Raw genomic sequence first — 23,529 nt, forward strand, 5'->3', positions numbered from 1 at the left:
GTAGCCTCTAGATGCTAGAGTGGAGACTAAATGAGAGGGATTAATAATCAGGAGATTAAGCCTCTGGATGGGGGACAGTGTAGGATACATCACCTTTGAGATCCTTTCCAGCCCTGAAAATGGTTAGCTGCTTGGAAATAGGAGTTTTCCAACTAGAGAAAATTGGAGCCATCTGAAGGAAATGGTCAGGAGAGCAGTTCTTTCATAAATTTAGGACAGCAACACAGAAAAAAGTATGAAGAGAGAAGAATGGAGGGAGAAGGAAGAGCTCACTGAAGGTAAGATGGCGGAGATCCCTTAACTCTCTGGCATCAGACTTCTGACATCTCAATTCCTATCTTCCAATAAGGAGCAGCAACAATACCTGACTGATGCATCACAGAGTAAATCCCTGGCACATATTGGGCAGTCAACAAATAGTCATTTTGCTACCCTTGGCCAATCCTCTTTCCCTCCCTCTCTGCTTTCTTCTCTCCTTTGCTTTCTTGATGGAATCTTCTAGAATTTCACATCTTCTCCCAATTCTTTTCCTTAAGATATTTCACCAAGAGTTTGTTAACAAGGAAATTGCGTGGTATCTGGTGAGTGGAGGTCCAACCTCACTGATGGTTATCATGTCTTGACTGACGTTTATTCATATACTGTCACCTAACCTTTCTTCTCTACGTCCTTGTTTCAGACTGTGTTGCCAGTTCCTCTATGAATCATGATTTTTAAGCCAATTATTATATAAAACAAAATAGAAAAACCTAGTACTCTAACCATTAGCAATCCCTGAAGTTTCTCTGTCTTCCTTTGGCTTTAGTAGGAGTTCAGGAGAAGGCCAGTTGTCAGTCAGCTAACACCCAGCAGAACTGTTGACCACCTTTACCGTATATCTGGGCCACCTTATCTCAATATTATAGTTATCTCTAAATACTATTCAAGTATTTTTCACAATTTATTTAATAATCATTCATTTAGCCAATAAATATTTATTGGGCTCCTGTTTAGGCAGGTATAGCTCTAAGCATTCCTTCTTAAAGGAGTTCAAGGCAAGATGCTCAATCTGACAAATAAACAGGGTGATTGCAAGGTGATTAGGGTAGTAGTGGAAGTAAAGTACGAATGCAGCAGAATCTTAGGAGCAGGAGCTTCTACTCTTCTCCAGAGCCAGGAAGGGCTTTCTAGAGAAGGCTACTCTTAGGAGACGTATCTCTGTGAATATAAATTATTTTAATATTATTATTTTGGAAAGCTGATTAAATAGTTGTTTTAGTCAGCTTTTTTGCTGTTGTGACTAAAGGATCTGACCAGAACAATTTTAGGAAGAAAAGTTTATTTGAGGGCTCATGGTTTCAGAGGTCTTAGTCCATAGAAGGCCAGCTCCATTCCTTGGGGCTCAAGGTGAGGCAAGACATCATGGCGGAAGAGTGTGACAGAAGGAAGCAGCTAACATGGTGATCAGAAATCAGAAAGAGAGTTCTCCACTTGCCAGATACAAATATGTACTCCAAAGCCATGCCCCCAGTGCCCACCTCCTCCAGCCACACCCTGCCATGTCAATTACCACTCAGTTAATCCCTATCATGGGATTAATTCACTGATTGGCTTAAGACTCTCACAACCCAATCATTTCTCCTCTGAACCTTCTTACATTGCCTCACATGTGAGCTTTTGGAGAACACTTCACATCCAAACTATAAAAATGGCGAAGAATTGAAACTCTAAAATCAGTTACTGGTTTCCCATTCTGATTCTTTGTTTTTTTGCAGCTTCGTTCCCTTGAGCATGTGTCTTAAGCTCTTTCTACCCAAGTTTTCTCATCTATAAACTGGGAATAATAATAGAATTATCTTACAGTGTTATGAAGAAGTTTTAATAAGTAAAGCTGTGAAGTACCATGGGTAAAGTACATGTGCCATTCATTTCAAAATGTGCCAGCTGTTCTTCATATAAAGCATATTAATGTTCAGTAAGTAATATATATGGGTTTGATGTTAAAGCAAAATAATAGTTTAGAAGGTTTGGAAAACAGAGAAGATGAAACACCAGCTATAACCTACAACTGCAGAATATCTGTTGTTATTTTGTATGGTCTCTTATGGTTATTCTTTTAGGTGGGCTTTTAAATATAAAATAATACATATAATTCTATTTTTTCACTTAATGTCATAAGCATTTTAAGAGTGACTACATAGTGTTCATGTTTACAGTTTTTAGTGACTTTTATAGTAGACCATGAAGTGGAGTTAGCTCTTTCCTTAGAGATATGTTCTTAGGTGGCTTACAGTTTTTAATACTATAAATAATGCTTAAGTAAATATGTGTTCTATAACTTTTCCATGTTTTAGATTATTTCTATGGTATAATTCTCAAATATTCAATAACATTAAATCATATGAATAAATTTATAGTTTTAAAATGAATGTTGTTAAGTTATTGCTAAATTCCCTTTCAAAAGCATCATGTGTGTTTAGTTCCACTAGAAAACCCTGAAAGAACCAGTCTTCTTTCATAAACATTTGCTATGTCTGCATTTCTTTTATTACAAATCATATTTTCCCATTTGTTGCCTAATTCAATTTTTATTTCATGATTTTTTCTGTCCGTTTTCTTTGCCCATTCACCTATTGCTGCTTTGCACTGTTTTTCTCACCAGTTTGAACAACCTCTTCACTCTTTTTTTTCCAGACTGTAGCTGGCTTTTCCTTTCAGCTGACAGATTACCAGGATAGTGTAGCTAACTCTCTAGGGCTGGACACTCTGGGTCCAAACCTGCGGCTGCTTACCAAGTGTGCGCTCTGGCGCAGGTAACTCCTCTATAAAGAATAATTATATTGCCATCTACATTTAAGATTGCTGTGGAAAGAAAACCCATTTGCTCACCCAGTGTGTGTTACTTATTACTTAGTTTATTTTTGGTGAGAAGGAGTGAACCAGTGTGCAAAATACAGGTTAAAACTCCTGCGTATTTTCTCCCTCTCCAGGTGGTGGCCACCATGTTCCTCCTCTTGATTGTCTTCGCCATTTTTGACTCCAGAAACTTCGGGGTTCCTAAAGGCCTAGAGCCCATTGTCATTGGACTCCTGATCATTGTCATTTCTTCTTCTTTGGGACTGAACAGTGGCTGTGCCATGAATCCAGCTCGAGACCTGAGTCCCAGACTTTTCACTGCTTTGGCAGGATGGGGGTTTGAGGTCTTCACGTAAGTAACAAGGTTGGGGAAGAGAGAAAAGGATGAGTGCAGTGCCTCATGGGGAGGGCTAGGCTGTGACGTGGAAATCCGGAGGTGTGCCGATCAGAGAGCAGAGGTGAAGTACATGCTCCGGTCATAAACAGGGGCACTGCACTGGTGTCTTGTGGCCTTGTGTCTGTACATATGTGAAAGAGAGAGGGGGAGGTAGGCAGAGAGAGAGGCAGGGTCTAGGTAAATTCAATACAGATAGGCCTGTCCCATATAATAATAATATTCCCTAAATTTGTCTATAGCTTTATGTGAACGTTTTTGTAGTATAACTTGTCCATATAACTTTGTAGCGAAGTTGAGACTAGATTTTACATCTTCTCATGCTACCAATGGGCTCCTTCTTGTGAGTCATTCATTCAGCAGATCCTTTTGGACCCTGTCTATGCTGCAGTTATTGTACTAGGCAAGGAAATTTTGAAATCAGTGGGGCACTTGCCCTGAACAATGTCAATGCTTTGGCACTCCCTGAAAATGCAGAGGGAACACAGAGAAGGGAGCCATCAACTCTTCCAAAGACGTAGGGAAAAACATGACCCATGAAGCAAGGGCTGAGTTGGGTCTTAAAACAAGAATAAGAAATTCCTGACAGAATGGACTTATAGAGTCTGTGCCCCAGACACAGCAAGACCCCATGCTTTCTGCTTCAGAATGTACCAGAACGTGCCAGTCTCCTAGGACAAACTTTGCCCATGAACTCCTTCCCACACTCTCCTCATGAAGTCACAGAGGCCCATCCCTTCCACTATGACAGCTGTGTATGGGCAAGGAACTCACTTTGACTCACCAGGAAACAGGGCTCTAACAAGGAGTGAGGGGAGTAGATAAAACATGTGTGAGCAAATCCCACTGTAATGTTTACTGTGGGGACAAAGGACATGAGTGTTTCTAAATGCTGACCTGTACATCCAGTCAGATGCTAGACATAACTTTATTTAAATGAGAGTTTGAGTTGCCTTTCACAGGTGTGAAAAACAAGCTGTAAAACAACTGATCCTATTCAGATCACTACCACAGATACTGTTAAGAGCTTTCAGAGTATAAATATCCTGGAGATTTTATCAGCTCTCTTCCTGCTATATCCACAGTGCCTGGATGAGTAAGTGCTGTGTACCAGAGGTCTTTTAGGGGTTGAAAGATATGAAGAGAATCGAGCACTATCCCCTATCCTCAAGAAATTTACAATGCAATGAATTTTCTAGAACAATAGTTTTCAACTTGAGGTAGGTAGTTTTACCCCAGGAACATTTGACAATGACTGGAGATATTTTTAGTTGTCACACCTGGGGGTGGAGAGTGGGATAGGCACATATAACTGGTGGCTAAAGGCCAGGGATGTTGCTAAGCATCCTACAATACATGGGACAGACCCCACAACAAAGAATTATTCAGCTCACAATGTTAATAGTGTTGTGATTGAGAAAGTCTGTTCTAGAACATGAAAACATCCCCAACTAGGAAGGATTTCTTGTTTGCTCTTCCAATGGAGCAAACAAGCATGTGTCCTAAAGGTTTCCAGAGCCCAGAATTTGTTCATGAGTTTTTTTTAACCCCACTTTCAGAACCTTAATCCCAGAGACCACATACCTCTCCTTCCCTTTTCAGCCCTCCTTAGTGATTCATTCAAAGTACTAAGAATCATGATTGTTTCAAAACAGAGATCTTTCCCAGTCTCACTTTGCCTTGTTAAGTACATTGGGAGAACCCAGGTCTGTGGGAGACCCTGAGCCCTGTGTTTCTCGTTAGCATCGGCATCTTTAACCCATGTGCATTGTTTATTCATTTGCTCAGCTACCTGATCTCTTACAAGGCCCTGTGCTAAGATGATAAGACCCAGTCGCTGTCCTTCACCAATTTATTTATATTCTATGTAAGAGGTTATAACGTAAGGCTCTTATACAAGGTTAAGCTGTCAAGTGCCATTAAGGAGATCTGACTGATTGATTCCAGGAGTTGAGAGGTGGTTTATAACTCCAAATTTAGGAATTATGGGGGTGGGGAAGTGGGAGCATTTTGCACTACTTGAGCACATTTATACAAGCAACAAAGAGGATATCTCAGGTGGAAAGGACCCTGTATTTAACCACAGCATGTTAAAATAACAAGCAACCTGGAATAGAAGGAAGGATGCATAAAAAGGGTACATAAAAAGGTTGGAAATCATAAGATCATAGAGGATATGGACTCCCTGAATAATAATTTTGAATTTTTCTATTCTGTAGGTTATAGGGAGCAGCAAAGTATTTAAGGTAGATGCTTGATATGCTTAGAATGTCAGTTTAGCAAAATTAACCTGGCATTACTGTATGAGTTGAAAACGGAGACTACAGGAGTAGAAATTTGTTAGGAAATAGCTGGAATGGCTGATGATCTTCAACCAAAAAATTTCCCCCAAAACTTTGAGGGACTACAGGCTTCCCACATGTCCCCCAACATGTCCCATCCTTTCAGGGTCCTCTATCAGGTAAGCACCCTAGTAGATATTCTAGCCTGGTCTACCTCCATGGTCTCAGATACAGGCAGGACTGCCTTGTGCTCAGGCTCTCAGGTTCTCAATTGTCCTGCATGGCAAGCAGTGGAGGACAGGCAGGGGAGTGGGAGCCAGAGGAACAGACAAGGGCAAGAGCCAGCAGAACCTGGCTGACTCCTACTCTAACCTTAGGAATGTTTTCCATCAAAGTTCACTCCATTATTTCAAATCAGGATGTTAATGACTTAATGGGTGAAGGATCTGTTGACTGTTATTAATTTTTAAAAACAGTTTTACCAAAAGCAATGAGTCTCTAAAGTTGCTCCTTTAGTCAGTTAACACAGACATGTTCCTGGCAGCCACCAAATCATAGTGTACAAATAATCTCTTCCCTGAGTGTATATAAGACAGGGCTGGTAAAGAAATCACATCTGAGCTCATCCATTTATGATTTGTACCCCTGGCACAATGTGTCCAGCCTGAGAGAAGGAAGAGAGTCCAGCGAGTGATAGGATTTGTACCCTGGCAGATACCTGGATCTTAGTCTGCTAAATGAAAGGGAAAGATTCACTACATAGGAAATGATGCACCAACTCATGCAGCTTACTCTCCCTTCACATGCTGACCTCCAGAGAAGGCTTCCACTTCTTTAAAGCCAAATGGGAGAAGCAACCACCCCCCCACACCTCTCATACAAAAATCTATCCAGATTTGAGAGCGTGGGAAAGGGCGTCTTGAGAGTGGGCAGGGCAGCATCCTCTCTCCCACGCAGCAAGAGTGACATCTGGTGGCTGCCCTACTCAGTCTTCGTGCTCTTCCCAAGCCTGCATTGGTGATTAAGATGTTTGACTGTACCTGGATGCTTCAGGTGGAAGGGAGTGTGCAGATGAAGGCGTCAGAGTTGACAGAGGAGTGACTTGCCCAAAGATTTTCGGGACTGTCCTGAGGTTAGAATGAGATCTGGAGTCTAGGATGGGACTCATGTTTTCTACTTATTTCCTTAATTTTTTTCTAATCAAGGTTTGCTATAACAAAAAGTCATATGGGGCATCATATAAAAATGAAAAGAAAAGCCATGAATCCTCTTAGCTCCAAATTTAGGAAATAGGAATTATTAATCTTAGATTCAAAATTCTCTCCATTATTTCAAATCAGGATGTTGGGATCCACCCAGAACATGGTGAAATCTCCTTTGGCTCCCTGGCCACTTCCATGGCATTATTCTGATTTTTTATATTTATCATTTTTCTTGCTTGAAAACAATGAATGGTCTTATCTTAAATGTATATGTCCTTAACAGTATACCACTATTTTTTTTCTTCTGAGCATTTTTGGTCTTTTCTATGGAGTCATTTAAATGGATTTTCTCTCTCCAAAAAAGGTAATGACAATTCTCAAGGCCACCTTTTCCCCATCCTTTACTAAGTACATACTTCACAAGGCATACTGAGGATTTCTAGATGGAAAGGAGAGTAATGGCACAAAAACCTGTCAAAGCATACCTCTGAACTATAATATTAAAAAATAGCACTGATTTAAATTGTATTCAATAGGTAATTCACAAATAGGCTTTAAATTATTTTTTGGTTCTGGGAATTGATCCCAGGGACACTTTACTACTGAGTTATATCCCAACCCTTTTCATTTTATTGTTGTTTTTTGAAAAAGAGTGTCTTCCTAAATTGCTGAGACTGGCCTCAAACTTGTAATCTTCCTGCCTCAGCCTCCTGAGTAGCTAAGGTTTCAGGCATGCATGACCATACCCTACCTTAGACTTCTGAAATATTCATTCATTTATTATTTATTTTGATTGCTGTCATGGACTAGTGCTACCCAGGAATCTCCACATTCTGAGCATTCCCTTTCCATTCATAATTCCCAGACTTAATTATTCCAGGGTCAGGGAAAGGAAATTCTTGAATAATTGACCTGAACTTTCCCAGATGGCCTAAAATCAGGTATACTGGGAAATATAGGATGATGGTTTCCATGCTACAGTGAATACTCTTTATCTTATTTTAGTTATAGATAGACCTTTATTTTATGTATTTATATGCAGTACTGAGAATCAAACCCAGTGCCTCACACATGCCAGGCAAGTACGCTACTGCTGAGCCCCAGCCCCAGCTCAGTGAATACTCTTAAGAACTTTTGCTGAGTTAAAAGAGATCTGTGAGTAAGAGAAACACTAGCTGATTAGAGAATAACTAGGTGGTAATATCAGAGGAAGGCTGAGAATATGTCACTCATTTCTTGTTTGATTTCAGAGCTGGAAATAACTTCTGGTGGATTCCTGTAGTGGGCCCTCTGATTGGTTCTGTCATTGGAGGTCTCCTCTACTTTCTTCTCATTGAAATCCACCACCCAGATCCTGACCCAGACTTCAAGGCAAAAAAATCTGAGGACAAACAAGAGAAATATGAACTTAGTGTTATAATGTAACAGCATGCTTGGTTCCGGATTTGCAGTTGGTTTGGTGTGTTCTTTAGGAAAAATGGCATCCAAGTGTGTGTGGTTTTTTAAAACTGGGGTGAAATCCACCCAATTTTCTCTGCTAGCCATATGATCGCAAAGACATCTGAGTGAAGGTTTGGAAACACTGATTTCTTCTCTACCAGTCACCCCGCTCCCCAGAATAGCACTGACTTCCACCTGAAACAGTCTTCTCTCTGCCTGTTTACTGTGTCCTTGAGGGGACTCCTTATTACGAGGTGAACACTAATAACTCGGAACCTTGACAATGGACTGACTTGGATGGTTTCAGCTGCGTTACTTGTATGAAATGGCGTCACCAAAAGCCTCACCTTCAGTATCTACAAATATTACATTCTGAGTATCAACCAAAACTTACACTGAAAGACAAAAGTGGTTTCAGTTAATATGCATGAACTAGAGAGTTAAAGGCTTAGTTTTCTAGTTAAGTTGTACTACTATCTTTGCATAAATACTAATATTCTCCAAATCTAGGGATGTTAGAAGCAGTAGAATCCCATAGTAAGCACAGGGGAAGGGCATTGTGGCATTTAGAAACCTCAGGAGACAAGATAAATTTGGGAAACCAAATGGAATTTTTTTAATGGAAACCATTTATCAGATTAATCTCTTGCTCTTCTGCGTTTTAGAGGGCACCAATTAATTTCCTGGTCTTTTCTGTATAATAGCCTAAAATACAATTCTAAGCTTAGTCATGAAAAATACATCGCTCTACATTTTTAGTGCAAATGTATTTCCCTAATTGCCCACTTGAGGACAGACGCTTGGCAAGTTAAGTCAACGGCTGCACACATCTATTACACCGCACATGCTCCAGAAGCCAATCCTGAGAAAGCACACTGCTCCTGGTCCAGCAGACTGTTCAAGGTGGAAAGCCCCTGGAAAGATAACCTTGCCTCGTTGGGCTTTACAGTTCACAAAACGTTTTCATACACATGATCTAGTTTTATTCTAATAATGACTGCCTGAGGTAGATACCATGATGCCCACTTTTCAGATAGAGAAAATCTCAGGGAAGTTGACTGAGTTGTCCAAGATTTTGTGAAAGGTGAACATTGTCTAATGTATCTCCTCACCTTTCAGAAGATGGATGACTGGTTGAGAATCCTTGCCAATCTTTCCTGACTGGGCAGAAATGGGATCCGCAGCTTTCAGAATATATGTATCTTATGGCTAAACTGCTCCTGAATCTTAGGGCATGAGATCTTAAGATCCCACTTTGTCTGGTTTTGTTCCCAGTGTTGCTGATGCACAAGTGAAGGAAAGAGGTAGCAGTCTGAACAGCTTTCATCTGCTAAAAGCATTATCAGAAGGCCTCCCTTCATAAACCCCCTAAGTCTTGCTCTTCCTTCCCTGCCAGCCCCACACATGGCATTCAGGGAATTTTGTCTTCCTCCACCTCTTCCCTGTGAAGTACCCTAACTGATGGTACTTTCAACCAGAGCGTCTCTGTGAGTTACAACACTAAGAGAACTGGAATGCACCTTCAGTCCAAATGTCAAAAGCCCAGAATTCCAGAGGCATCCAGCTTCCCAACTACTTGGTGATGCTAGCACAACAACAGAAGGCAAATGGAAAATGTCTCTGATGGCCTGTGTTCTACAACCCATGGACATGTGAAAAAAATTTTTTTCTTGCTCTGAAGCTACCTGGATATTCCCAATTTAAAATAAAATGATTGGGTGGTTGTTGGGTTTCTCTTTTTATTTATGCAAGTATTAAAACTGACAAACATACTGGTTCAGAGGTTGTCTATCCTATCTACAAATCAAATATCCTGGGAAGTTTGTCCCTTTGGTTCTGTGCCAATATCCCAAGTGATTCTAACATATAATAAGGGTTGAGAGCATCAACTTGAGTCATATGGGTCTAAGATTTCTTTGAAAATCATGTCCAGTGGTGACCACTCTGGTATTCTCAGAGTCTTGGGATCCCCATGAGTTAGAACAGTGGCTAACTTGGGACAGTTTTGATTCTCCCTCCCACCAACTCCTCAAGGGAACTTTTGACAATGTCTGGGGACATTTCTGATTATGATTATCCGGGGGCACGTAGTGCTAATAGCATCTAGTGGCTAGAGACCAGAGATGCTGCCAAATATCTTATAGTGCAAGGACCATCTCTTACAACAAAGAATGGTCTGCCCCAAAATGTCAGAAGTGGTGAAACAGAAACACTGGAGTCATGGAAAGTGAGAGAAGTCAGAGAAGGATCGAAATGCCATGTCTGGCTTCAAGTTCTGCCAGGAGCAGAGAAGTCAAATCAGCGGCAGGTTCTGAGGTGGACTGAAGTTCTCAGAGAAAGAGGCAACTCCGAAGCTGAGTTTCTTAGATGGGTTTCTTTGGCAAAATACCTGAGATAAATAAAGGAGGAAAGGTTTATTTTGCTTCATGATTTCTAAGTTTCAGTTCATGGATGACTGACCTCTCTGCCTTTGGGCCTGTGGGAGTACAGTATGTGATCACAGGAGCATGTGGCAGTAGAGCTCCTGGCACTGGAAAGCAAAGAGAGAAAAAAGAACTGAGATCCCTGTTTCCCAAAGGGCATGCCCCCAATGACCTAACTTCCTTCCACTAGGCCCCACCTCCTAAAGGTGCTACCACTTCCCAGTAGTGCCACAGGCTATTGACCAAGCCATTAGCATATGGGTCTTTCAGGGCACTTCAGATCCAAATTATAGCAGTCATATTAGTTCAATTTCAGGTAATTTTCCAAAAACTTCTTAGTAAACATATTAGGGTAAACAAAATTACCCAACCCACTAACCATCACACACATATAGATGTACTATGTTAATTCTCAAACTGGGAGTTTAAATTCTGTAAGATAAAATGTTTACTTATCACAACCCATGGCAAGAAGTAGGAGTGGTCCTGGTCAGGCTGTGTGGAATGAGACTGTATAAAAATAAAAAGATAGAGGACAATAATGATGATGATAAGCATGTAGTCAACCAAGCCACAACTCCTTTCTCATTGCTTGAAATGAAGTGGCTCTTATCCAAGGGAAATGTCTCTGGATTAATGGAGGGAAAGTCCCATACCAAGCAAATTCAAATAAATAAACTGAATTAGCTGAGAGAATTCAGCCACAAATGGTGTAGATGCTGTTGTCTAAGCACTGCTTCACTGTCTCCCTCCAGGCCTGCATGGCGGTTTTCCTGGGCTTTAGGCCCTTTTGCTTTGGAGGGCCTCCTCACCCACAAGAAAGAATAAATAAACCAATTAGAATAAATTATGTTTTATGACTGCACTGGTAACACAATGGATTATATTCCTTTTTTCTCCATATAATTTTAGAAACTTTGAAAACTCTTTTGTGTGCTACAGAAAGTCTTGTGGGCCCTAAGCATCACAGCTAATAAAGAAGACAGTGCTGCCTCCCACTTCCTCCCTAGTCTAGAGCCCTCTCATGTCCCAGAGCCAGCCCCACCCAAGTCTCTTCCTCCTCAGAATGCTCAAAACTCCTCACCTTGGGGGCGGGTCTTCTCACAGTGCCAGAGCCTTGACAGTTCTGGACATGAAGGGGTATGCTGTAAAGGCCAGGCCCCTGCCATTGGTGGCATGGCCCATCCTCCTTCTCCTCTCCTCCTCCTCCTCCTCCTCCTCATCTTCCAGCACCCAGGAAGAAGGGTGATCCCAGGAGGCCAGGGCCCAAGGACTGTAAGCCCCAGAGTGCTGTTTCACAGTTTATAAAGCAAGTCTATGACTAGTACCTTGACAGTGTCAGAACAGCCCAGCAAATAGATTATCATACCCATTTAGAGATGAGGAAACTGAGGCTCTGAGGCATTGAATGATGTGTATTAAGCTCAAGAGTGGAGAGTGATGGTGATTAAACGTGAGCCACATGTCTGAGTAAGATGGTCAAGGGTCCCAGATTCCTCAAAACTTGGGGGTTTTCTGAAATGCAACATTCAGTGCTAAACCGCATCCTGACCTAAGTCTGGTACACTTCCCACCACTAGGGTCTGCCCAGACTGAGGCTCCCCATCAGGCAGAGGGGTCCTCCAGCAGATACAGTGTGCCTTGATTCATCTTACAGAAAAAGAGAACGTCTTTATTTAGATTTTAATTATAAATGCAAAGAGATGTTTTGAGTGCCATAATGTTTCAGAATATAAGCTGTTAAGGAAAATCCCATCCACTCTACCTTAAAATATTTTCCAAATCTGATCTCCTCTCAAGCACAGCCCTGGTCTAAGCCAGCATCATTCCCCCGAGTCTTAGAAGAGCTTTTTAATGGTCCAGACTTGTGCTCTAACTCTTGAAGCCTGTAATCAATATGGCTTCCTGCAGGATCTTTTGGTAAATCCTCATGTGGTCTTGGAAGCATCATATCCTCTGGCCTTCCAGGCCTGGTCTCTACTGCTATCCCCCTTGTCTATGCTCTTGGCCCCAGCCACAGAGTCCTCTGTCCTGATACTTGAACCATCAGGTGTGCCCCTGCCACAGGGCTTTTCCCCTTGATCTTTCTGTTGCTCAAACTTCCGTAATCACCTCCTTTGTATTAAAATGTCACCATGTTATTCAGATCTTTCTAACCACTTCTTACTCCCTATCCTCTTTGCTTTATTTTCCTTCACAGCTCTTATTACTCTTCCCGGAATATATTTATTATATATTATATATCTTCCTGGCTTTGTCCATTTTCTCCCATTGGAACAGAGGCTCACGCTAGTAAGAATGTCCCTTCTTCTATTCTCTGTAATTTGCTACCCCAGTGCTTAGAACATGGTAGACTCTCACTAAATATTTGTTAAATGAGTGAATGGAATAGTCATACTCTCTGTTTTTAAACCATAGCCCTCTACTTACTAGGACAATAGTCAACTTAATTAGTCTTAGTTTACTTGTGTATCGTGTAGAGACATAACAATGAGATAATCAGTGTGAAGCTCCCAGACCTCAGTCTTGTATGTAATTGACAAACATGACTTGCTGCTTGGCGGAAGCTGCTCCTGTCAGTATGATTCAATGTGATGATACACTGTTTGAAAATATGGAATAAGGTTATCAGAATTTAAACTGTTCCCCGACTCTATATAATTTAGCCATTCTTGATTTCATGTATATTTTAAGAACTATCTTTCAAGTACCTAAGGGTTCAGCTTTATTTCTCCATCTTTAACAGAAATTAGCAAGATTACCTTAATTTTTTAATTTGTTTTCATTAGTTATACATGACAATAGAATGCATTTATGCACTTTGATATACATAGATGGGATACAATTTCTCATTTTTCTGAGTGTACAAGTTGCAGAATCATATTGGTCATGTAGTCACATATATACATAGAGTAACAAGTTCTGTTTCATTCTACTATCTTTCATATTCCCACATCCCCTCTCCTCCCCTCCCATCACTTCCCTCTACCTATCTAACGTAACGCTATTCTACCCTAGTGCCTCCTGCCTAATTGTGAATTAGCATTTGCATATTAGACAACAGCCTTTGGTTTTGTAGCTGGGTCAAAGATGGTTCCATTCTCAAATTTCTGAGGAATGTCCATACTGTTTTTCATAATGGTTGCACCAATTTGCAGTCCCACCAGTAATGTATGAGTGTAACTTTTTCACCACATCCTCACCAACATTTATTGTTGCCTGTACTCTTGATGATTTCCATTCTGACAAAAGTGAGATGAAATCTTAGGGTAGTTTTGATTTGCATTTCTCTAAATGCTAGAGATGGTGAATATTTTTTCATATATTTGTTGATCGATTGTATTTCTTCTTCTGTGAAGTGTCTGTTCAGTTCGTTAGCCCATTTATTGATTGGATTATTTGTTTTTTTGGTGTTAAGTTTTTTGAGTTCTTTATATATCCTAGAAATTAATGCTTTATCAGAGGTACCTGTGGTAAAGATTTTCTTCCAATCTGTAGGCTATCTCCTCATGTTACTAATTGTTTCCTTTGCTGAGAAGAACTTATTTTTTTTTATTATGGAAGATTTAAGAAACCTACAATGGTGAGAGAATAGTATAATAATGCCCCACATACTGCCATCCAGCTTCCACAGCTGCCAACTTGTGGCCAGTGTTGCTTCATTTATACCCCTCACTTCTCACTACTCCCTCTGGTTGGTTTCATTTTTTAAAGCAAACCCATACAGGACATCGTTTTATCCATGAATATTTAATATGCATCTATAAGAGATAAAGATTCTTTAAAAATATAACCATAATACCATTATCACATATAAATTTAATTACTAATATTTCTTAATATCATCAAATATCCACTCATGGTATACACTACCTGGGACACTAATTTTTCCATATTTTTATTGCTGCATTATAATTATGCATAATAATGGTATTCATTGTTATATTTCATACATGCATACAACATAAGAATATAATTTGGCCAATACCCTTCCCCAGTATTTCTTCTTTTCCTCTACCTTTCTTCCTGAGGTCCCCCTTTCCTCTACTCTACTGGTCTCCCTTTGATTTTCATGAGATGCCCCCATCTGTCTTCTCCTGTTTCCTCTCTAGCTGGGAGACTGCTTTTTACCTCTAGTGCCTAACAATGTGGATTCTATAGAAGTTGAAAACAGATGATTTACTGCATCATGCAGCAGTACTTTACCATAGTTTTATACCTTCATTTTATTTCAGAATATTGTGTAAGACTCTTATAAAATATTTTCATTTTTTTACAAAAAGGAAAATACATTTGTCTATTAGCTATCTTCCAGGAATGAAATTATGTTTAAGCAAGGAGGAAACCCAGAATTTATTTGAAATTGTGGGAAATATATTCAATATTTATTTTACTTCAATGAAAATTCACACTCCATAAATCTCTATACTTTAAAAGCTGACATACACTAATCTAAATGTTAAACACACATTCTATCCTGTGGGAGACACTGTAGCTGATTAAGATAAGTGGAAACCTAGAAATTCCTAAGTGACTATAACCTGTATTGGCAGTGGATATTTGATATTCATTCATTCATTCTTACCCAAAGACTTCTGACTTTTAGAAATAAAGACTACCATAAAATGGAACCATGACTCCAGGCCTCACCTTTGCACGAAGGAAATTGCCTCTAGCAAGAAGGCAATTTGATCAGTTGGCTGATTTCTGGTATTCTGAGAAAAGGATTCTGATCTGTAGATAATACAGTCATATCCCCCCCCCCAAATCACCTCTGTGGACTGTGAAGAAGAGAAGACTATGCATTGCCCATCCCAGAACTCTCAGCCTGGAGCCAAGGGTGGAACTAATGATCTTTGCGTGAGACCATAAGAGAGTCCAAGGGCTCATCTTTGAGGATCGTGCAGCTACTGCTCAAGAAATTTGACTCTATATTCTATCATAAAGATGGTGGAAATAGAGGAGGTTGCTCTCCTGGATGTCCCATGGTGTGAAACCAAGAAAGTAAAAAGGCAGCTTCTCATCAAGTCATGTGCTAGAAACCCTCAGGGACATGATAAGCCCATAAGGTAGAAACTCTACTGCTTCAGATCCATGCTTTAGATGAGTAGACACACAAACAACATGAAAAAGCAAGAGAAAAATTTCCCAAACAAACCAAGATATTCCAGTAACAGAATCCATCTACACCTCAGTGGAAGAAATGTCAAGGAAGGAATTTAGAATATACATAGTTAAACTGATCTGCAAAGTAAAGGATAATATAAGAGAGCAAATACAGGTAGCAAAAGACCACTTTAATAGAGAAATAAAGACTCCAGTGGGGGAAAATGAAATCCTCAAAACGAAGGAATCAATAAACCAAATTAAAAATTCAGTTGGAAGCATCACCAACAGAGAGTTTCAGGCAATGAAGACAAAATATATAATCTTGAAAACAAAGTTGATTATGGAGAAAAGATGTTAAGAGCCCATGAATAGAACTTCCAAGAAATATTAAATAACCTGAAAAGATCAAATTTAAGACTTATCAAGATACATGAAGGCTCAGAGATACAAACCAAATGAATGGACAATCGTTTCAATGAAATAGTGTCAAAAAAAATTCCCAAACTTAAAGAATGAAATGGAAAATCAAATACAGGAGGCATATAGGACCTCAAATATACAAAGTTATAACAGACCCATACCAAGGCACATTATTATGAAAATGCCTAACAAACTGAAATAGTGTTAAGTAAATTGTTAGAGGAAGGAGGCATCTCAGTAAAATCAAGAACAGTCAGGGCATACGTTGATACAATACAAAAATGTAGCCCATGGCTTTTTAAGGAGGAGTTGTTAAATATATCACAATGGAACCATCATGGTGAAGATTTAAAAAGAATAGAAAAGAAAAGCCCAGGGACTCTGCCAGTTGGCACATTGCCATTGTGGACGTTCGTATATTGTTTGCTTAGTCCAAAGCCTTCAGTTCAGACAATGGTAGAGGAAGGAGAAGACATATTGATTCAAGTAAAAGAGAAGGTCTCTCAAGTTAGTCAGACAGAGGAAATGATTCAAGTAAAAGAGAAGGTCTCTCAAGTTAGTCAGACAGAGGAAAAGATTCAAGTAAAAGAGAAGGCCTCTCAAGCTAGTCAGACAGAGAAAGAAAGTGTAAAACAGAAAAAGCCATCAGGGGGAAGTTACAACAGGAGACTGCTACTAACACCTTTCTATCACCAGAGGGTGTAAGTGTCCAACCAACAGCACCACCTCTACAGGAGACTGCTACTAACACCTTTCTATCACCAGAGGACGTAAGTGTCCAACTAACAAGGCCACCTCCATATGCTGGGAGGTCCCCAACCCCCGCAGTTGATAGTTGGGATCCTGAGACAAGATCTCAAATATTAACATGCCCTGTATTTGAGGCAGGAGGGCAGCGAGTTTACCATGTTTTAAATTTCAAAACAGTGAAGCAGCTAAAAGAGGCTGTAACAACCTATGGTCCTCAAGCACCCTTCACTGTAAGCATGGTCGAATCCATTAACAACTTGAACATGACACCAGCAGATTGGGCTAATATGTGTAAAGCTGTGCTAAATGGAGGACAATACCTGTTATGGAAGGTTGCCAATGAGGAATTTTGCAAGGAGACGGCTAGGCGAAATGCAGCAGCTGGTTATCCTCAGAGAAATCTAGATATGTTGTTAGGAAAGGGACCTTATGAGGATCAGCAGCAACAAATTGCATATGATCCTGGTGTATACGCACAAATTGCTGTAGATGCAATTAAGGCATGGAAGACTTTACAAGGACATGGAGGTTTACAAGGTCAATTATCTAAGGTAATACAAGGAGCTAATGAACCTTATGCTGAATTTGTAGATAGGCTTATTCAAACAGCTACCAGAGTTTTTGGGAATACAGAACAAGCAATGCCATTACTAAAACAACTGGCTTATGAGCAAGCGAATCGTTGGTACAGAGATATCATTAGACCATGGAAACATGAAGATTTAAACACATATATTAAATTATGTAGAGACATTAATGAACAAGAGCAAGTCGTGGCAGCTGCAGTAAAACAGGCTTTAGATGCCAGAGACATTAATAAACAAGGGCAAATTGTGGCAGCTGCAGTAAAACAGGCTTTAGATGCCAGGCCAAGAACATGCTACAATTGTGAACAAACAGGACATTTTAAAAGGAATTGCCCCATAGGAGGAGGGTTTAACAAAACTAGGTATCAAAGGAGTAGAATACCAGGTATTTGCCCATGATGCCATAGAGGGAGACATTGGGCTAATGAATGCCATTCTCAAACCACCATAGAGGGTACTCCATTATCAAAAAACGAACAAGGACCAAGTGTTTATCCACAATATCGTGGAGAAAGGCATCGGGCTCCATTACCAAAAAATGGACAGGGGGACCCAATGCTCCAGGGCCCAAAACCACAAATATACGGAGCACTGGAGGAACCCAGCAACCCCGTCAGGGTAGTGCCCAGGACACATTGTCCATCAGATCCCTCATCAGACAAACCAGAGGGAGCGGAGGGTTGGACATCTGCGCCTCCGCCAGAGCAGTACTAACTCCAGAAATGGGAGTTCAAATCATTCCCACAGGGGTAAAAGGACCTCTTCCCAAAGGAATAGTAGGCTTATTATTGGGACACAGCTCTTCTACTCTAAAAGGACTTATGATAAGTCCTGGGGTAATTGATCCCGATTATGAAGGTGAAATAAAAATTATAGCCAGTTCTCCAAAGGGTATATCAGTAATTTCACCAGGAGATAGAATAGTACAGTTACTAATAATACCCAGCCTACATGATAAATTTTCAAGTCGTGCTGTAGAAAGAGGTTCCAAGGGATTAGGCTCCACAGGTGTAGATTGGGCTATGCTTTCTTTAAATTTAGATTCTCGCCCCATGCTAAAACTAAATATTCAAGGACATGAATTTAATGGGCTACTAGATACAGGCACAGACCTTAGCATCATCTCTCGTCAAGAGTGGCCAAAACATTGGCCATTACAACAAGCCACTCAAACACTTCGAGGCCTAGGAGTGGCGACTAATCCCCATAGAAGTGCAATGGTATTAGATTGGAAGGATCCTGAAGGATGTGAAGGAACTATACAGCCATATGTATTGGATCATCTTCCCGTAAATTTATGGGGACGAGATGTCCTAGATCAATTAGGTTTGACATTAACAAATAACATCAATCAAAATGCACCCACTATTATGGCTAGACAAGATTTTAGGAAAGGAAAAAGATTAGAAAAACAAGAACAAGGTATAGTAGCACCAATACAAATAGATCAAGGAACAGACAGACATGGGTTGGATTTTCAGAAAGGGCCACTGAGACAATAAAAATTACTTGGAAATCAAAAAGACCAGTATGGGTTCCTCAGTGGCCCCTGACTAAAGAAAAGATACAAGCAGCCCATGACCTGGTCAAACAACAATTAGTGGAAGGACATATACAACCTTCTGTATCTCCCCATAATACTCCCATTTTTGTCATCAAAAAGAAATCTGGTAAATGGAGATTATTGCAAGATTTAAGAGCCATTAATAATGAGATGGTTATTATGGGACCTGCTCAATCAGGGATTCCTCAATTGTCTGCTTTGCCAAAAACCAGGTATGTTTTAGTTATAGATATTAAAGATTGTTTTATTTTCAATTCCAATTCATCCTGAGGATAGTCCACGTTTTGCATTTACTATCCCTGCACTGAATCATGAAGGTCCTGATCAGAGATATGAATGGAAAGTACTCCCTCAAGGGATGGATAACAGCCCAACTATGTGTCAAATTTATGTTAACAAAGTAATCCAGCCACTTAGAAATCAAAATCCTGAACTACAAATATTTCACTATATGGATGATGTATTATTAGCACACAAAGATAAAAACACATTGCTAGAATGTTATGCCACACTTACAAACTTATTAAAAAATTATAATCTAGAGATAGCAATAGATAAAGTACAATTAAATTTTCCAATTAATTATTTAGGAGTTCTATTATCCTCAACCATGGTCCGTCCACCAAAAATTCAAATACGAGTAGGTCAACTCAAATCACTTAATGACTTTCAAAAGTTATTAGGAGACATAAATTGGATAAGGCCTTATCTAGGTATACCAACAGGAGAGTTGGGACCTTTATTTGATATCCTAAAAGGTCCATCAGATCCAAATTCACCCTGAATGTTAACGCCTGAAGCAAGAAAGGCATTAAAAATCATTGAAACATATATGGAAAATATGCATTTGGATAGAATTGATATAAGTTTGCCTTTATTATTTATTGTACTACCAACAAAAAATATTCCTACAGGAGTATTTTGGCAAGAAGGTCCATTATTATGGATACATTTATCTTATTCTCCTAACACTATTCTTACTAGGTATCCTGAGGCTGTAGGACAATTAATACTCAAAGGAATAAAAGCAGCAAAGGGAGTGTTTGGAATTTCTCCCAATAAAATTATTACTCCATATACTATGGATCAAATTGATGAGTTAGCTAATGAGTTAAATACTTGGGCAATAATCATGTGCAAATCTAATGTTTCATTTGATAACCACTTACCATCTAATCCTTTATTGTCTTTTTGGTCATCGCATCCTGTAATTTTTCCAAAAATGACAAGAAAAACACCTATCATGAATGCTCCAAATATATTCACTGATGGATCAAATAATGGTACAGCAGCAATAGTTACACCTGATCAAACTTTTACATTTTTAGTACCCAAACAATCAGCTCAAAAGGTAGAGCTTAATGCAGTATTATAAGCTTTTGTGATGTTTAAAGATTCTGTATTTAATTTATTTTCCAATAGTCAGTATATAGTTAACGCTATAGTATCCCTTGAAGATGCTGGTAGGATTTCCCCTTCTTCTACTGTTTTCTCTTTGCTTTCCACTATACAAAGTCTAATCTGGGACAGAAAAGATCCATTCTTTATAGGACATATCAGGGCATATACAGGATTGCCTGGAGCCCTTAGTTTGGGCAATGATTTAGCAGATAAAACTACACATGACATACATATTTTCTCTACACTAGAAGAAGCTATAAATTTTCATAAAAAGTTCCATGTCAATGCTAATACTTTACAAAAGCATTTTAAAATAACTAAGGAACAAGCTAGACAAATAATAAAACAATGTCAAAATTGTGTGACCTTTTTACCACAAGTTAATCTTGGAGTCAATCCTAGAGGATTGATACCTAACCATGTTTGGCAGATGGACGTCACACACTTGTCAGAATTTGGAAAATTAAAATATTTGCATGTTACAGTTGATACTTCTTCTGGATTTTTGATGGGCTCCCTTCATGCCGGAGAAAAAACTAAAGATGTTATAGCTCATTGCTTACAAAATTTTGCCACTGTGGGTGTTCCAAAACAGTTAAAAACAGATAATGCCCCTGGTTATACTTCTACCTCTTTTAAACAATTTTGCTCAACATTTGGCATTACTCATATAACAGGAATCCCATACAATCCACAGGGACAAGGCATAGTTGAAAGAGCTCATCAAACTATTAAAATGTACTTATTAAAGCAAAAAGAAGGAATTGGGAAGGGGTATATATTCCCCAAAGATAAACTTAAAATAACCCTTTTTACTCTAAACTTTTTAAATTTGGATTCATCAGGACTTAGTGCTGCAGAAAGGCATATGTGTCCAAAAAATGTGCATAAGCCCAAGGCACTTTGGAAGGATATTCTAACAGGACAATGGAAAGGTCCTGACCCAGTAATTGTCTGGAGTCGGGGGTCTGTTTATGTGTTTCCACAGGGAGAACAGCAGCCGATTTGGATTCCAGAAAGATTAACTAAAGTGATTTCTACAGACCAAAAAGAAGATGATTTGGCTCAAATTCATAACAACTGATATCCAAAACTCCAGTTTGGCTATTCTTACATCTGCAACAGAACCAGGATGCTTTTTTCAATATCTATTTTATTATTGCCCTTTGCCATATCATGAAGTTCTATTTTGTTTTTTGAGCTCATACAGACCTAGGTTAATGTTTTGCTGATCAGTTCTATTTTTTGACTATAGAGTTTTTAAACATTGCAATGGAGATTTCACCTGTAAAAAGTTATAAGGCCTTTACTATAATGTTATGTGTTGTATGTATTATATTATGTGTGCACATTTGTGTTTTGTGTTATATGTTTGAATGTACGTATGTCCATATATCATATATGATGAGTGCTCATGATAAAATGGATCCAAATATTTTTTTTCAAGTGATTTATATGGTTTAATTTAAATTGGGTAAACAACTGTTGAGGATTGTTTTAATATGTAAACAAAAAAGGAGGTTAACAGATCTGTTTGTTTACTTTCACCTTTCCTTTTCATTATATTTAATAATTCTCTTAAAGACAATGTAAATTGTTAAGAAAATTGTTTTCTTTTAGTGCCTTCTGTAATGTTACATAATTTTTTCTTTAGCCATTATTGCCAGAATTCCTATCTTCATCCCAGTGCTGGTGAAGTCAAAGATAAAACCAATCTACAGCTTCTGCAATAGCCATCACTGAACTGCTTGCAGAACTTGCCTGGACACATTGTGAACTCACCTGTATGCATTGTGAACTATCTGTTGGTGCAGCGACTTGTGGTAGTGTTGGGGTATTTTTGCTGATGATGTCATCGGTGGTACAATTTTTCCAAAAGGAGCCGTCAATTGGCTTGGTGTATCTTCCTCCCTTCTGCTTGTCATGATCGTCCAGCTAAAATTTGGGGGCCAACAGAGGTGAGGCAAAGAACCTCACCCCCCCGCTGGTACAAAGACCTCTCCACAGGTGTGGCTGTATACTGGACCGGTAGTCAGTGATGAGTAAGATCCAATTGCAATGGTACCAACCTAACGGGTAAGGACCATATGTACTATTGGACAACCTAAGGCAGGCACGGTCCCTAAGCCACATGCTTGTTGTTTAAACAGAGAGGGGGAGATATTGAGGGCCACAGCCGAAGGGGCCCCAGCAAACTTCCAGCTGCCGGCTGATGATTGGCTCACAGCGGCCCCAGCAACATCTAGCTGATTGGCTCCTCTGCAGTGATGCTCATTGGGCTGTTTCCCTGCCCTTTCAGACCACGGAGCTGCTCATTGGGGGACTTTTTTGGCTCCGCCCACGTGACCCAGCCAATTGGCCTCAAGAGCAGGAGGATTGTGGGAGGTGGAGAGAGGCTTGGGTTGGAGAGAGAGGCTTGTGGGAAGCCGGTGGTGGCAGTTGAGGCTCTGAGGATTTTTCCTGAGAGGCTGTTTTGTTTGGCGTGTGTGGTTCTAAAAATAAAGTTAGTTTCTTTTGACAAGTGGCTCCTGATTGTGCCCAGCCAGACTGCGGCACAGAATGAGGATAGAATTTTAAAGGCTACCAGAGAAAAAAATAACAGGTAACATTTAGAGGGAAACAAATCTGGATCTCAGCAGATTTCTCAGCCCACACCCTCAAAGGTAGGAGATCTTGGAATAATATATACCAAGCTCTGAGTGAAAACAAATGCCAGCCAAGAATATTATACCCAGAATAATTAACCTTCAGAATTGGTGATGAAATAAAAATCTTCCATGATAAACAAAAGTTAAAATAATTTATAACTAGAAAACCTATACTATAGAACATATTTAATAAGATATTTTATAAAGAAGAAATAAAAAATAAAAGTGAAACCAGCAAAGGGAAGAACTACACTAGAGGAATAGTCAATCAATGGAGAAACTAGTTCAAATTAAAAACCAGGAATAAACCAAAATGACAGGGAATAAAAATCATATCAATCATATTTCAATAAAAAAATTGAATGTAAATGGCTTAAACTCATCAATCAAAAGACACAGAATGGCAGATTGGATTAAAAAACAAGACCAAACAATATATTTTTTCCAAGAGACTCACCTCATACGCAAAGATAT

General features: G+C 39.5%; 1 protein-coding gene across 3 annotated transcripts in view; it reads left to right on the forward strand.

Moving 5' to 3' along the window:
- Aqp9 (aquaporin 9) overlaps positions 1–22,146 on the forward strand; it is a 54,974-nt gene extending 32,828 nt beyond the window's left edge. The window contains exons 5-6 of one of the 3 annotated variants that reach the window (XM_071608313.1): positions 2,970–3,187; positions 22,062–22,146. In XM_071608313.1, the coding sequence (XP_071464414.1) occupies positions 2,970–3,187; positions 22,062–22,140 (297 nt within the window). In that variant the 3' untranslated portion in view covers positions 22,141–22,146. Of the gene's footprint in view, positions 1–2,969; positions 3,188–7,963; positions 9,926–22,061 lie in introns of those variants that run through there. The other 2 variants (XM_027925757.3, XM_027925756.3) reach the window with 2 other exon arrangements.
- The last annotated feature ends 1,383 nt before the right edge of the window (positions 22,147–23,529 follow it).

The sequence above is a fragment of the Marmota flaviventris genome, chromosome 2, assembly GCF_047511675.1.
Source record: "Marmota flaviventris isolate mMarFla1 chromosome 2, mMarFla1.hap1, whole genome shotgun sequence".
Classification (NCBI taxonomy): Eukaryota; Metazoa; Chordata; class Mammalia; order Rodentia; family Sciuridae; genus Marmota; species Marmota flaviventris.